This window comes from Chenopodium quinoa, unplaced genomic scaffold (assembly GCF_001683475.1).
Source record: "Chenopodium quinoa cultivar QQ74 unplaced genomic scaffold, ASM168347v1, whole genome shotgun sequence".
Lineage (NCBI taxonomy): Eukaryota > Viridiplantae > Streptophyta > Magnoliopsida > Caryophyllales > Amaranthaceae > Chenopodium > Chenopodium quinoa.
This window is the reverse complement of record NW_018745195.1, coordinates 557,135-570,694: the sequence shown is the minus strand read 5'-3', so window position 1 is coordinate 570,694 and position 13,560 is coordinate 557,135. Positions and strand designations below refer to the sequence as shown.

Genomic DNA, 13,560 nt, shown 5'->3' with positions numbered 1-13,560 from the left:
AATGTGGTTATACGGATCATATATATTGCAAATTATTTAGTTAGTACTTCACAACAAGATTAACTTGTCAAAAGCTAATTTTTTACATACAAGAATGAAGATACAAGGTATCGTTAAAAAAAAAATTAATCCAAGTTTCTCCACCCTTTAATCTCACAGACCAAAGCTAGCAAAGTCAAGGCACTTTAATTTCCCTCACATAAATAATTAGTACATTATCATATCATCATATTAACATCAAATTGGTTTCAAAAAAAATAAAATATTAACATCAAATTAAACCTCCTTTAGTCAATGCATTTGCATTGTCGAGGAGGATGAGCTTGATTTTGTATTTGACTTGTCATCCATCTCGGATAAATCCGCCCCGACCGAGTGTCCACGGCGAAACCCGGTCCCGTGTCTATGAAGCCGACATCGAAAGGATCCAACATGAGTAGTTGGGGAGCAAAGACAGTTTATTCGGGTACTTGACGACTTTTTTAATGGGCCCTTTTGTTGGGCCTGTGCTTCTTTTTGGGCTTCTTCTTGTTTGTGGGCCTCTTCTCTGTTTAAATTTTGCAATGAGCTTTTGCGCCTCATGGGTGGTTCCTCCTTTATTTGATCCATGGGTGTCCCAATGTTTTACGGCCTAATTTACGTGTTAGACTAAGTATATATAAAAAAAAAAAAAAAAAAATTGTGAATTATTATGCATAAAATTTTCTTTTTACATAATCCTTAATTGAATACTGGTATGTTTCCTCAAAAAAAAAAAAAAAAAAAAAAAAAAAAAAAAAAAAAAAAAGAAGAATACTAGAATGTACCTATGCATTAGCACGAGATATATTCTTTTGCCTCCTAGCACGGGATATATTCTAAATGAAGGAAGATAATAATTCTTATTTGATAGTTGTAGTTATTGGATATTTCTTATATGTTTCTGAAGACAAAATGGGGAGTAGTTTCTAAAGCTTTCTCATTAAACTTGACTCTTAAATTAATATATTAATAGTTTATTATAGTTTAATGGTACTTAAGGTTCATAACCTCATATAACCTATGTTTAGACTTTGAGCCTAAGTTCTTATACTTTGTACATAGAGTGATTCGCCCAAATAATTCTTTATATATAGTGAACACGTCAATATTAAAACCTCTCTAAACTTATTATTAAACGACCAAAAAAAATTTCATGTTGATGACTTCAAAAGCCATAATAAACGTTAAATTAGATACACTAAAATGATCTAATAATTATATGCATGAATATCATTTGATATAATGTAATCAATATATTAAACGAGGGTAACGAAAAGAGATACCTTATAATTACGTCTTCAGAGCTGAATATATTAATGATTTTATGATGAAAATTGTAGTGCAAGGTGAGAAGATTAATTAGGGTATCCAAAGTTCTTGTGCCTTCTCTTTTGGTAAAGAATTGACCAGAGATGGAACAGAACCCCTTAGAGAAAGGGGAAGAAAAATATAAGTTGTTTATTCATGATGACTTCTTTGGGAGCTTCTATTTTTAATAACGCAAATTTTTTATATATTTAGAATATAAACAGCTATTGGAATACTAATTTTAGGCATAAATCAATGTTTCTGTGTTATTGGAGCGTGCATCTAGGTTGTGATCATTTTTTAGATTGTTCAATGTACATGGATATTTTGAGTGGCAATTTTGTTTTATAACGGCAACGAATTTGACATTTGTCAAATGCATTATTAAATGTAAAATATCGATAAAAAAAAAAAAAAACACCTTTTTCAATACTCTAGGTGTATGTATCAATTAGCAAAGTTACAAATTTGCTTTGATATGTTACTTATCAAATAAATCAAAGGCAAAAGCGTATCATATTTGTTTAGATAAATACTTAACTTTGTTATTTTCACCATGCCATGTAAAATGATGTAAATTTTTCTAAATTAGATCATGATTGCTTACTACTTACTAGTTACTAGACTCTACAATGTAAAATGACATACTTCATATATCTTACCAAATGTTTGTATTTTCAAACCGTATAGTAGAATGATACAAACATACAATCACTTGAATCATTTTAGATTTAAAGCTAAGATAATAGAGTTTTACTTCACTATACAATGTAAAATGTCATGTTTTGTTGTAGATTTTGACATTTCAGCAGATTTATATAGGAAACTTACATGGGAGAATGTATATTCAAAGTCTTTAAACATGATCCATTTACCCATACAAGGCTCGAGTTCGAGTTCACAGTATTTTGTCCTTAAGGAATTTCCTCTAATGTTGGAGACAATCAATCATCAAACCTAATAATAAAATTGGAGAAGAAATAGGGTGTTACTTAAAAAAAAAAATTCCTTTTAGGGACAATTTCTCCCAAATATTGAGTACTCGAAGCTTGTGAGTATCATGATAAGCGTTAAGAAGTGTTTTCTCACACGCTCATCACCGGTCAGTGAATCTGCAGCAATTTGGTGATTGCATCCTCATATCCTTTTACTCCATATTCATATTTGCATGTTCTGTTATTCTGTTCTGCTAATAGAACATGAAAGCTTAACTGCACCAAAACAACTCAGTAAACTAGAATCAATGAAATTTGAAACGGCGATACTACAGTTGTGCACCAAAACCACTCAGTAAACTCTCCTGAGTTCTGGATCACTGTAAATCTCTGATAGCAACTACATGCTATCGGGCATGCACCTGAACATTAATGTATGCTTAAGAGCTATGTATAGCCTAAGATCATTGCGTTTCGCTTTATTGTTCTCTTCTCTAGCAGTAGACTTGTAGAATTACAGACATTACAATACTTAACAATGTAAATAATTAAATATGTAACACTTCAGATTTCAAGAAAACAGCATAAGTATAAACTTATACTAAGTACTAGTTTAGATAAGTCTGCATGGTAAATTGGTACGAGCGAAGAAAGTTTAGTCTCAGAAGACTGAAACTTTCACTGGTTTTCAGGCAAGAACTTGATGCAGCAAAGTAACAGATAGGTAATTTAGTCAGAATAAGACAAGTTCAGATTTATCAATATCAGAAAGGAAGTTAGCGAAAAAAAGATTAGCAGTTACATATGTATACATATTGATGAGGCGTTAAGTAAATGTTACTGTATATTACGGTGCAAGTGTGCAACCTCTACCCGACTACCCCAAAAACTACCTTTTGTAATTCTTCCAAAACAATACCTTTACGAACACTATGTTGTGCTTTAGTAGAGTTGGCTCCGCCATAACTATGACAGCTACTGCAGAGCAGAGCATTCTTAATTCCTGCCTTCCTGGTTTACGAATAGTATAGGACTATAGGGTGTTCCTGCCTTCTAATTTCTGCCGTGGTGCATCATATAGGGTGTTCGTGCATACTTCTTTTTTCGGTTTTTCTTTTAGGGAGATTGGGGATGGTCAATACTCGAGAGAGAAAATGAACGTGATCACTGATCCAGACACGTTAAAGATGCTTAAATATAGACAAACTTAGACACGAAGGCGATCTCCTTCACAAGTGGAAGGGATCATTTATAAATATAAGCCGTCTTTGCAGAAAAATTAAGTTACAAAAGCACCTACATAACACAACAAACCAATTACAAAATAAATCAAGAATCAATTGAGGGCGAAAGCACCAAGACTTCACTTCTGTCTCTTGTATATTTTCGCCAAGAATGATTTCAGGACAGCCTGTACAGCTTTATTAGGATGTGCTTCAATAGAGGTAATCAAGTTTTCATAACTCGTGCTCTCGAAATCGGCAAATGCACCCTAAGAAAGTCAATGAGTGTATTCAGTACAGGAAAGACCGAAAGAGGATAGGTAAAGTTAATAGGTGAGACAACTGAGACTTATCCAAGATAGATAAAGAACATTATACAATGGAAAACACTAACCTGAAGATCGAGCACATTATAGAGTTCTTTTACTCTTGCGTCACAAGCTGGGTCTTCTTTGCCGTAATTTTCCTGGAAAACCAATTTATGGATGAGAACAAAAAGATGGCAGTGACTTAAAATTGCATGAGAATGACAGTACTTACATGTAAGACTTTCTTCTGTTCATCATTACAAAGTTCTAAGGCTTTCACAACCAACCAGGAGCACTTAAAATCCTCAATATCAGTTCCAATCTGAAGAGTAAATATCATAAAATTAAGACTTTCGAATAATCAGATACACAAATCAAAACATATTGCAGGCAACAGGTTTGTATATCACCTTGCCAATGAATTCTGGGTCTCCATAACAATCAAGATAATCATCCTACAAAGGAGAAACATTGGAATCAATCATTCTAAATTCAAACGGCAATTCTGTGAAGAAGGTACAGGAACTGGAGGTACACTCATCTATTTTATTCTGTCAACTGACCTGTACTTGGAAATATATTCCCATATTAATCAAAATGTCTTTGACATTTTCATGATCTTCAAGCTTCTCACCAGACATTAGTAAAGCACAAGCTACCTGCATGTTAGAGCAACATGTGAGACATAGTTGACATTATCTAGTATCAACAATTGAATGAATTTTATGGAACTATCCCAATCTCATTCATGTTTTTCTGCATATATATGATCTAATTAACTTTCATTACAGCCTTACAGGATGCAACCTCACATTATTTAACTTTCTGAAAAACTATTTAGCATTCAGCAGGGTAATGACAGCAAAAGCCTGCTTTAACCACTGAGAGTTTAAGAGGAGAGTCGCGGTCTACCAAAACATGCTATAAAATCACTATGGCATATTTTCCAGAAAAAAACTTACAGAAATGTAGAATGAGTAATAAGCAGTTTTGTACTGAACAATGCGACGGTGCCTGCATTACAAAATTCAACTTTATATTATTAGATGAGTATTATATTAAGCAAAGCTGAAAAAGAAGATTTGTTTCATTTCCACTTACAGATCCAATGAATATTTTGAAAGATCTTTCTCTCCTTCGATGGTAGTGATCAGATCAATCATCTGTCCACTAGCAGTCTGAAATTCTACCTATAATTGATGGAAAAGGTTTATGTTTATCAGAGCTTATTCTTATTTTCATAATAATTATTCCTTGTTAGAAACCCTTTACAAAGCATCGTTACCTCATTAAACAGATCCAACAAGTCAACATAGTACTTCTTGTCCCTAAAATGCTTCCTGAGAATTCTTGGGATTTGGTTTCGAAGTATTATTCCATCATTAACAGCAATCATCCCAACCTGACAGGATAAAATTTTCATTAAATACTGATTTTGCAAGCTTATAATGCAGTATAAAAAGGCTCATTTTCACAACAGAAACAAACCTTAGGAACTCTGAACCAGCAAGGCTGACCACGCCTTGTATGAGAGTTATCCATGATGTCATCAAGAACGAGAAAATATGCTTGAAGCTGTTAGAGAGAGGGACCAGAAAATAGAAAAATCCTGTTAGTGATATCCCTAAAAGATCAAAAGAAGGGACTGCTACATAACTTCAGTGAAAATTCATATCTATATACCCATTCAATGCACCACCCCAGGGCAGAAGCAAGAAAGACTTCATCATCAGTCAGCTCTTCTCCTTCCTTTAACAGCTTGTAGCTGTCAATAACAGAAAGCCCGCGATTTAGCTTCCCTGCAAGACACAAAATCAGCACCAAAATGTAACGTAAATCAACTTGTGGAATTCCAAAAAAAATTGGGTTAAGGCTTGCGTTGTTTGTATATAGGTGTCTCAAGCTTCTGAAATTAGATATTCTACTTGTTCCTTATGACATTAATATCTTCAATATCTTGTTCTTCTGAAAGTTAAGCTACATAAATTTCAAAGTATACAAGGAAGAAGGACATATCTTAAGCTTTTACTGCCTTTTGAATTTCAAATTTTCATAACCATCACATCATTCGGTGAAATTTTTTAAAATGATACATCATAAATCTAGTAGAGGAACTTATTATTATCTTTATTTTTGTTTATTCTTGTCACTCATAAGATATACTTCGTATAAAACAATTATTTCCTCAATATCATAAAAAAAAAAAAAATCAAGGTGACCATAAAACATTTTAAACAATTTTTTTTTTTCTTCCAAAAGAACAAACACAAGACAGAGCAAAGAATCAAATGCCAAACATCCTTTATGTTCCAAACATGGCCCAGCATTTATTTAAAAATGAGTAAATTGTAAAGGACAGAACTTCCTCACCTCCTGGAACATTATAATCCAGCATCTGCAGGGGAAAAAAAAAAAAAAAAAAAAAAAAAAAAAAAAAAAAAGAGCATGTAAGAACCATATATACGACACCATAATATTATTTCAAAAAACGAAAAAGGCAGTTTAAAATTCAATGATTTTACAGAGTTATTTTTTACTTCTTTATTCACAATTAGGCACAAAAAGGTTTAGTAATTGCATTCAAACTTTAACTACCAAAACTCTAAAACCCAAGAACCCCACTTTATATCTTATGATTTCCTATGCAAATAGTCTCACATTCTTGATTCAATAGCATCAGCACTCGAAATTGCTAGAAGACATGATTAAATACATAGAGAAGTCTAACTAAAATCATCTTAAGAGACGATAATTAGGTTCAAATCTGTGAACCAGGAGGCAGGGGTGTCAACATTATGGACATGTTAAGTCGGTACAACTAAGGCTGCTCTAAGTGGCTTCAGAAGTTAACTGTTGATCGGATTATTCTTCAGATTAGATATGAATTAATACAGTGATAGGTTCACTAAACTATGCTAAACGGTACGCCACGAGGTAGAAAGGATAGCTTGTTTAAAGTACACCAAAATCTAAGCAAGTTTTTCTTAGGCAAAGTGCTATAACTTGGATGACCTTGCATTATCTAGCGTACTTCATTTACTAATGTTAATGATAATTTATAAATCTAGTTCTAAAAATGGAAACTCAAGAAAATCTACAACTTATTGGAACATATTTAAGAACAAAAATTCAAAATATTATTAATATTTTTAATTAACCAAACATAGACTAACATAAATGCTATGATTTTCAATGGTTTCTCAAAGACTGTAGATCAGACAATTAGGCATATTAATTTGCTAATTGAAACACATTGCGTCAATAAATAACATAAACATTAAATAAAACTAATCAAAAGCTAAATCATGCAATTTGCTACACAAAAACAAGAGTAATGAATAGTTTAAATTAAACAAAAAATACCCAGATCAATTAATCAATCTAAAACAGATTAATCTATCAGTAAACACAAGAAACTATTGACTAATTACAAAAAAGGTAGATAATCCTCTAGAAAAAAAATTCATCAAAACCCCATAAAAACAAAATTAAATTGCAAATTAAAGGGAACAAAAAGTGAAATTAAAGAAATTAATAGGTACCCTGTCAACCCATTGGCGAGAAGTGTCAGTCCATTCAAAAGCAGGATCATTGAGAAGCTCAGATTTAAGAATTTGATAAACATCTAGGAATTTTGACCTCAGATCGCTCATGTTTCTCTTCTTGAAAAATAATCAGTTTGTGAGAGAGAGAAAAAGAAGAGAAGAGAGAGAAATAAGAGGTAAGGAAATCGAGAGTTGTTCTTGGGTTTTTTTTTTATATAAGCAGAGTCAAATTTGAGGTTGGACAAATCAGAATTCACGAGGGAAGCAAGGAGCAAGAGCAACTGCCTTGGTTGGTGAAATTAACTTGACCCGAATGACCCGACTATGAATGGCACATAGTATATAAGACTAATAATTGCAATAAATTACCCGATTAAATGTTGATGACGCGGAGTATATGAATTCGTTATAGGATTCAATAGGAATTATAGGATTTTATTTTGATTGGTGAAATTAGCCTGACCTGAATGACCGAATTAAATATAAACAATACGAAATAATCGAATTACATATAATGAATACATAGTATGTTAATAGAATCGAATATGATCTTATTTAATTTGACTCAATCTAATCGTAGTATACAATGTAAATCGAATTCAATTGAAGTGACTCGTTTGCTACCTCGGATTGACTATTTTTCTATCTTTATTTTGGAAACATAAAGGTCCCATATTGTCAATATAATTGGGCTTTCTTTAGTGTTTATTTTCCAAATTTGACGTTTGATTGAATATAAGAGAGTGGCAAAATTGTAAATTTGGGCAATTATGGGGGTATGGGAGTCACTTGCTTTCCTCGCTAGACGATAAATATTAAATAACTACTCCATTTTTTGACTCTACGTTGCACGTGCTGCATGAACTTCTCGTCCTCCTCCAAACGGCGTCGTCTACTACAGTCAGCTCTACCATTAAAAAGTGCCTGACAATCTGTCATTGATATTTTCTAAATTTTTTTATTTTTTACAGCAAATCAGTTCAGATTATGTGATATCAATGCCAGAATCAATCAGCAAAATCCAAAATGATCATAGATCTAACAATATTATTTGGTCCTGTTAAAAAAAAAAAAAAAAAAAAACACAATATTTTTTGGGTGTAAAGAAAACAATGATAAATTGATAGAATACGAAATTCGTATTAGTGAGTTTTTTACCTAAGTGATTAGGACTGAACTCTGATTGAAGGCCTATGTACCATGAGTTATAGGTTCAAATCTTAAGAAAGATGTCAAGATTTCTAAGAAGGTCAAGAACATCGGTTTGGAGCGCGCACACCAAAAAAAAAAAAAAAGAATCTAATCGAATTGGACCAGACCAATAAATCTGTAAAATCTAAAAGATCCAACATAATTTTTTATTTCTTTGTAAATAGATCAGCAAGAGCAATGATAATTACGTACGAGATGAATAAATATATATGCATCCGATTGACATCCCGATGTTTTAGATTAATAATTAAATATAGGAAAATGTTATTAAGTCATCAAATCAATTTAATTAAACATTAGTAATTACGTACATTGATTTACATGTAAATTTCTCATGTATCCTCAAATAAATACGTACTAATTTGAATGTATTAGATACTTTTATTGTTATATGCACTGTGGTTTGCGATGGACCGAGAATGTTGAGCTCAATCTGATGAGATTATAATATACATCCAGGTGCACGGTGCACCAAAGAGTATATTTACTTTTTTATTTTTTTTACTTATTTAATTAATCATCAAATGAGCAATAAATGATGACTTAAAATAATCTTGGGTACATGCACTTAAAACCTGAGTGTATATACAAAATTTCACAAGGCCAAAGGATGAACTATTTGATTTTTCAATTATATAAACAAGAGTTGACTTAACAAGTGTCCATAAGCACATATTGAAAGAATCAAACTTAACATAAGAAATGTTAGTTAAGTAGTTAGATAATATAAATCCAATCTCAGCTCCGACCCAGGAGAATAAACCCGAATTACTATTTTAATTATGGAGGTTGCCACGTACATGCATAAAATAAATTAAGGGTATATGTAATATTTTGATTCCAATGTTTAAACTAAAGGGTGCATGGTCCCATTAACGCAAGCATATAAGATTTGTCTTCCATAATATAATTTTGCATAATTAAAGCAATAATTCTCCACATTATATCATGTGACGAAGTGGATATGGGAAATTTTCCACTAAGATGGGCAAAATAAAGCAATGTGATTCGTACTTCCTCTTTCCAGCAAATGTAATGCAAAAAAAATAAGAAATATACTAGTAGAATATGTCGCTCTTTTTTGGTGACAAAGAATATATTTGGCATTTTATTAAAAAAAAACTTTCAATATTTTATGTATAATTAAAGATATTCATCTTTAGGAAGATGTTTAATTAATTAATCACATTCTTTGTACTTTGGATAATCATACTTTAAATCTTCAAGGAAATAATAATATTGATGTTGCATAAAGAATACTAAGGAAGTTAGGAGCTATTTTTTTCCCTCTAAAAAAAGGAGCTACAATTATATTGGAATATAGCCATAGGAGACATTTTGCTCATCACACCATGCAAAAAGCTAATCAAAGATCGAAATTGAAGGAGAAAAGATTGCAGGGAAATAATTAGATGTATATAACGAAAAAATAGACAATGCAAAATATTATTCTTATGTAGAGAGAGGTGATTGTTAATGAATTAAATTTACATACTATTCAAAAAAAAAAAAAAAAATGTAGAGAGATCATGAGAACGTTGCCTATTATTCCAATTGGAATGAGATCGATATAATAATTGATGAAAATTCATTAAGGCTCTATCTATTATATTTGCCTAAGCTATTTGGTGACAAGAGGTTAGCTCTTTTTGTATGATTAAGCTAGTTTGACTAATAGATTGTGTGAGTTATTTTGACTAATTGCTTGTATTAGATGTTTGTGTAAAAGTGTGTAAATTAATTTGGTATAAAGTAGTTGTTAGATGATAATGTATTATAGGACCAATAGTGAAATATGCATAATTTAATTAATATCAAGTATATGCTTGAGCAAACTAGATAAAGGTTAGTAATTAAATTAGATCTACTTTAGAATAGAATAGTCATTTTTCCTTCAAAGGCTTCAATGACCACAAATCTCTCTTACCAAAAATCTCCTATTACTAGCTTTTCAAAATTTACCTTTTGGACTCAAATCTCTGTATATCAATCCTCTGTCAACCAAACACTCACATTAGAAGGTTGACTAGTTTTGGATTAGTCTATTTTGCCCCCTGACTTGCATAACCAAATTAAAAACCCCTAGCTATATAAATTGAAAATTATGTGGTTAGAAGAATTTTGATTTATCTATTTTTGTCTTACAAGATTCCAAATAGATACAACAAAAGTGAATGAGATAATTATTAGTTCGTGAAATGCTCGATATAATCACTCAACTGTATGATGAAAATCAATTTTGTAGTTTTATTAACCACACAAACAAAAGTAACTGTAAAACCTTTAATATGAACTTAAAAAATAAAGCTTTAAAGACACACACCCAAAAAAAAAAAAAAAAAAAAAAAAACAGATGTCATTAACTTTTGTATACATATACTCGTATATAAGAGGATTTCATGATGAAATTGTTACATTCCTCATAAATTTATAGACAATCTATATAATATACTATATATACTCTTACTTTACAATATATGGTGAAAAAGTAGTTGTACAATGAAAGTAGTGTATACCCCATTTTATAATATACTTCATATAATTAAGCTATTATAAAGAAAAAAAGGGTGTATAGTTTCTCGTTAGTATTTTGTAACAATATATCAACAATTAACCTATATATAAAGGCTTTGATCAATCTAAACATTGTTTACATAAAGGACAGCATGATATAATCCTAAGCCATTGGTCCACACATTTTTTGTGGAAAATATGTGAACATGGCAATTGCCTTATCTCTTCTTTGTCCTTGTATTTTGTCAAGCATATACAACACTCCTGCAACATTAATTAAGCATTTAATTAATTTTAGTGCTAATTATCAAGTAACTAATAACACACAAGTTAATAAAGATCCCATTTTCTTCACCTAATTTAGACTGATTTTTACATAATAATATTGATTTTTAGTGAATAAAGTAATTTTTACTGATTAAAAACTAATATTACTTTGTATTTATTTAAGTTGAGGAAAAAAAAGATATCTTAAGGTGAAATATGTACAAGAAATTTGTGGAAGATTCTTTTTGTAGAGAAGCTTTTTTTTTTTTTTTTTTTTTTTTTTTTTTTTTTTTTTTTAAATACGGCAGACTCTGTGTTTTTTTTTTCTTATACTCCGACCCGTATATCATTAAGTTCATGCATGGTTGTCAAAGTTTTAAGTTCGGTTCAGTTTCCTTATTATTTTCACTTATTTCAATTTTTTTTTATGAAAAAAAAAATCTTAAAAAAAAAAAAAAAAAAAAAACCAGGGTTTCAATGATAAGGGTTAATAAGGATTACCAAAGTTTAATTTACAGCTAAAATAGGTTTTTATATGATTTAATAAGATCAAATAAGTAAAATCAGGTGAATAAACCGCATCTTTAAGACTTTAACTAGACAACATGCCATGTATGAATAGTAAATGAGACGAACAATAATGAAAGGAGGTGAACTTACTGGATTGTCCTTAGTAGGGGAGGAATTCCCAGCACCTAAACTGGTCTCAACCAATTTATATCTCCAGCAATGTAACTGAGATATTTGATCATCAGATGCTCCCTTTTCAGCAGAACCCAAGTTCATATTATAGCCAATGAAGCTACTAATTAATGGAACACAAATGCAAAGAAGAAGAAAAAGAAGGAAAGGAAAGGAGTAAGTTATGGCATTCCAAGACAATATGATTATGCAAAGGATGTGAAGCTTTGGAGCTCGGTTGAAGGATCCAAATCGCGAGTCGAAAACCCATACATTCCCCATCACAAACCACATTGCAAAGAACAAGTCTAGAGATGCCCTGCATCTGTTCACCAAATGCAAGCCCCTGCCCAAAACCATGTATAAACACCAATAATATATCAGCATACTTTGTACCACATCAATCTTATTAAAGTTTGTAAGATTATTAACTTAAAATGTGTTATTTTTGCATACTAATCTATAAACTAATTAAGATAACATGTAATGATGTTTTATATATGTGCTTGCATGCATTTAGTAGGTATGGCATGTACATTATTTAGATTAAAGTAAATCCACATGTAATCATGAACTAATCATAAAATATCATTAAAGTTAAACATATGCATGCTATCCATGGATTTAATAATATTATCTAAAACTATTACAAGTACAATTCTTTTAAATTTAATTTCTTGCATTGACACTAGACAAGACTAAGTAATTAAGTATGCAACAAAATAATAAAATGTGATGTACTTGATAAGTAATTTTGAATTAGACATAAAAAGTACCTTGGTTCTTCATTGTTTCGTTGTTGTTCCAAATCAAGAATGTTTAGCCCATTATTTCCTTGTACCAAATGGTAATGCCTATACCTCCAATATAGGATAAAAAGGTTCATAACACAACCAAAATCATACCCAACAATCCATATTCTCATAGGCCAAACAGGCCTCTCTTCCTTAGAAAAACATAGTGTAATCAAAGTAACACATATTTGAATAACAAGTGCTAGAAATTCAAGCATCATCCAACTACAAGAATTAAAAGGGTTTTCTCCAAGGTGAGATCTTGATCCATTTTGGTAATGAAAAACCCTTCTAAGGAATGTAAACCACTTTGCTCGCGATACCCTCATTGCCATCCTTACAACAAATGAAGCCGGAATTTCCCTAACCAGCCTTATTTGATCATTACTACTTGTAAAAAGGGCTTCATGCGCGGTCTCATCTACTCCACCTTCTCCTCGTGTTTCACCACGTAACAAACTTGATGATGAAAGTGGAATATGTACATGATTAGAAAACCCCATCTAGGAAAAAATAAAAATGAATGCTAAGCTAGCTAGCTTAGCTATTTTCGACGAGCTAAAGAAGCTCGAGGATTAGTCGAATTATTATTATTATTATTATTATTATTATTATTATTATTATTATTATTATTATTAATGAGTTGATGATCAGAGGAATTCATTTGTAGCATTTGAAGAAAGAGTGAAATTTGAAGAATAAGAGAGGAAGGTGAAGTTGGGTTTTAAGATGGTGACCAACAACCCAACAAA

At 31.2% G+C, this 13,560-nt stretch overlaps 2 protein-coding genes across 2 annotated transcripts; both read right to left on the bottom strand.

Moving 5' to 3' along the window:
* Positions 1–3,452: 3,452 nt before the first annotated feature.
* LOC110710984 (farnesyl pyrophosphate synthase 1-like) lies at positions 3,453–7,566 on the bottom strand. The gene is made up of 12 exons (XM_021889336.1): positions 7,338–7,566; positions 6,166–6,190; positions 5,479–5,594; positions 5,284–5,370; positions 5,081–5,197; positions 4,897–4,985; positions 4,758–4,809; positions 4,359–4,454; positions 4,206–4,250; positions 4,028–4,117; positions 3,882–3,953; positions 3,453–3,756 (listed from the first exon to the last, which is right to left on the bottom strand). The coding sequence occupies exons 1-12, from the start codon at positions 7,446–7,448 to the stop codon at positions 3,628–3,630; spliced, it is 1,029 nt and encodes a 342-aa protein (XP_021745028.1). The 5' UTR covers positions 7,449–7,566; the 3' UTR covers positions 3,453–3,627.
* A 3,338-nt stretch (positions 7,567–10,904) lies between these two features.
* Positions 10,905–13,537, bottom strand: LOC110711014 (E3 ubiquitin-protein ligase At4g11680-like). Its single transcript, XM_021889379.1, has 3 exons — positions 12,791–13,537; positions 11,994–12,360; positions 10,905–11,330 (listed from the first exon to the last, which is right to left on the bottom strand). Exons 1-3 carry the CDS (start codon positions 13,309–13,311, stop codon positions 11,187–11,189), a joined length of 1,032 nt encoding a protein of 343 aa, XP_021745071.1. The 5' UTR covers positions 13,312–13,537; the 3' UTR covers positions 10,905–11,186.
* Positions 13,538–13,560: the final 23 nt, after the last annotated feature.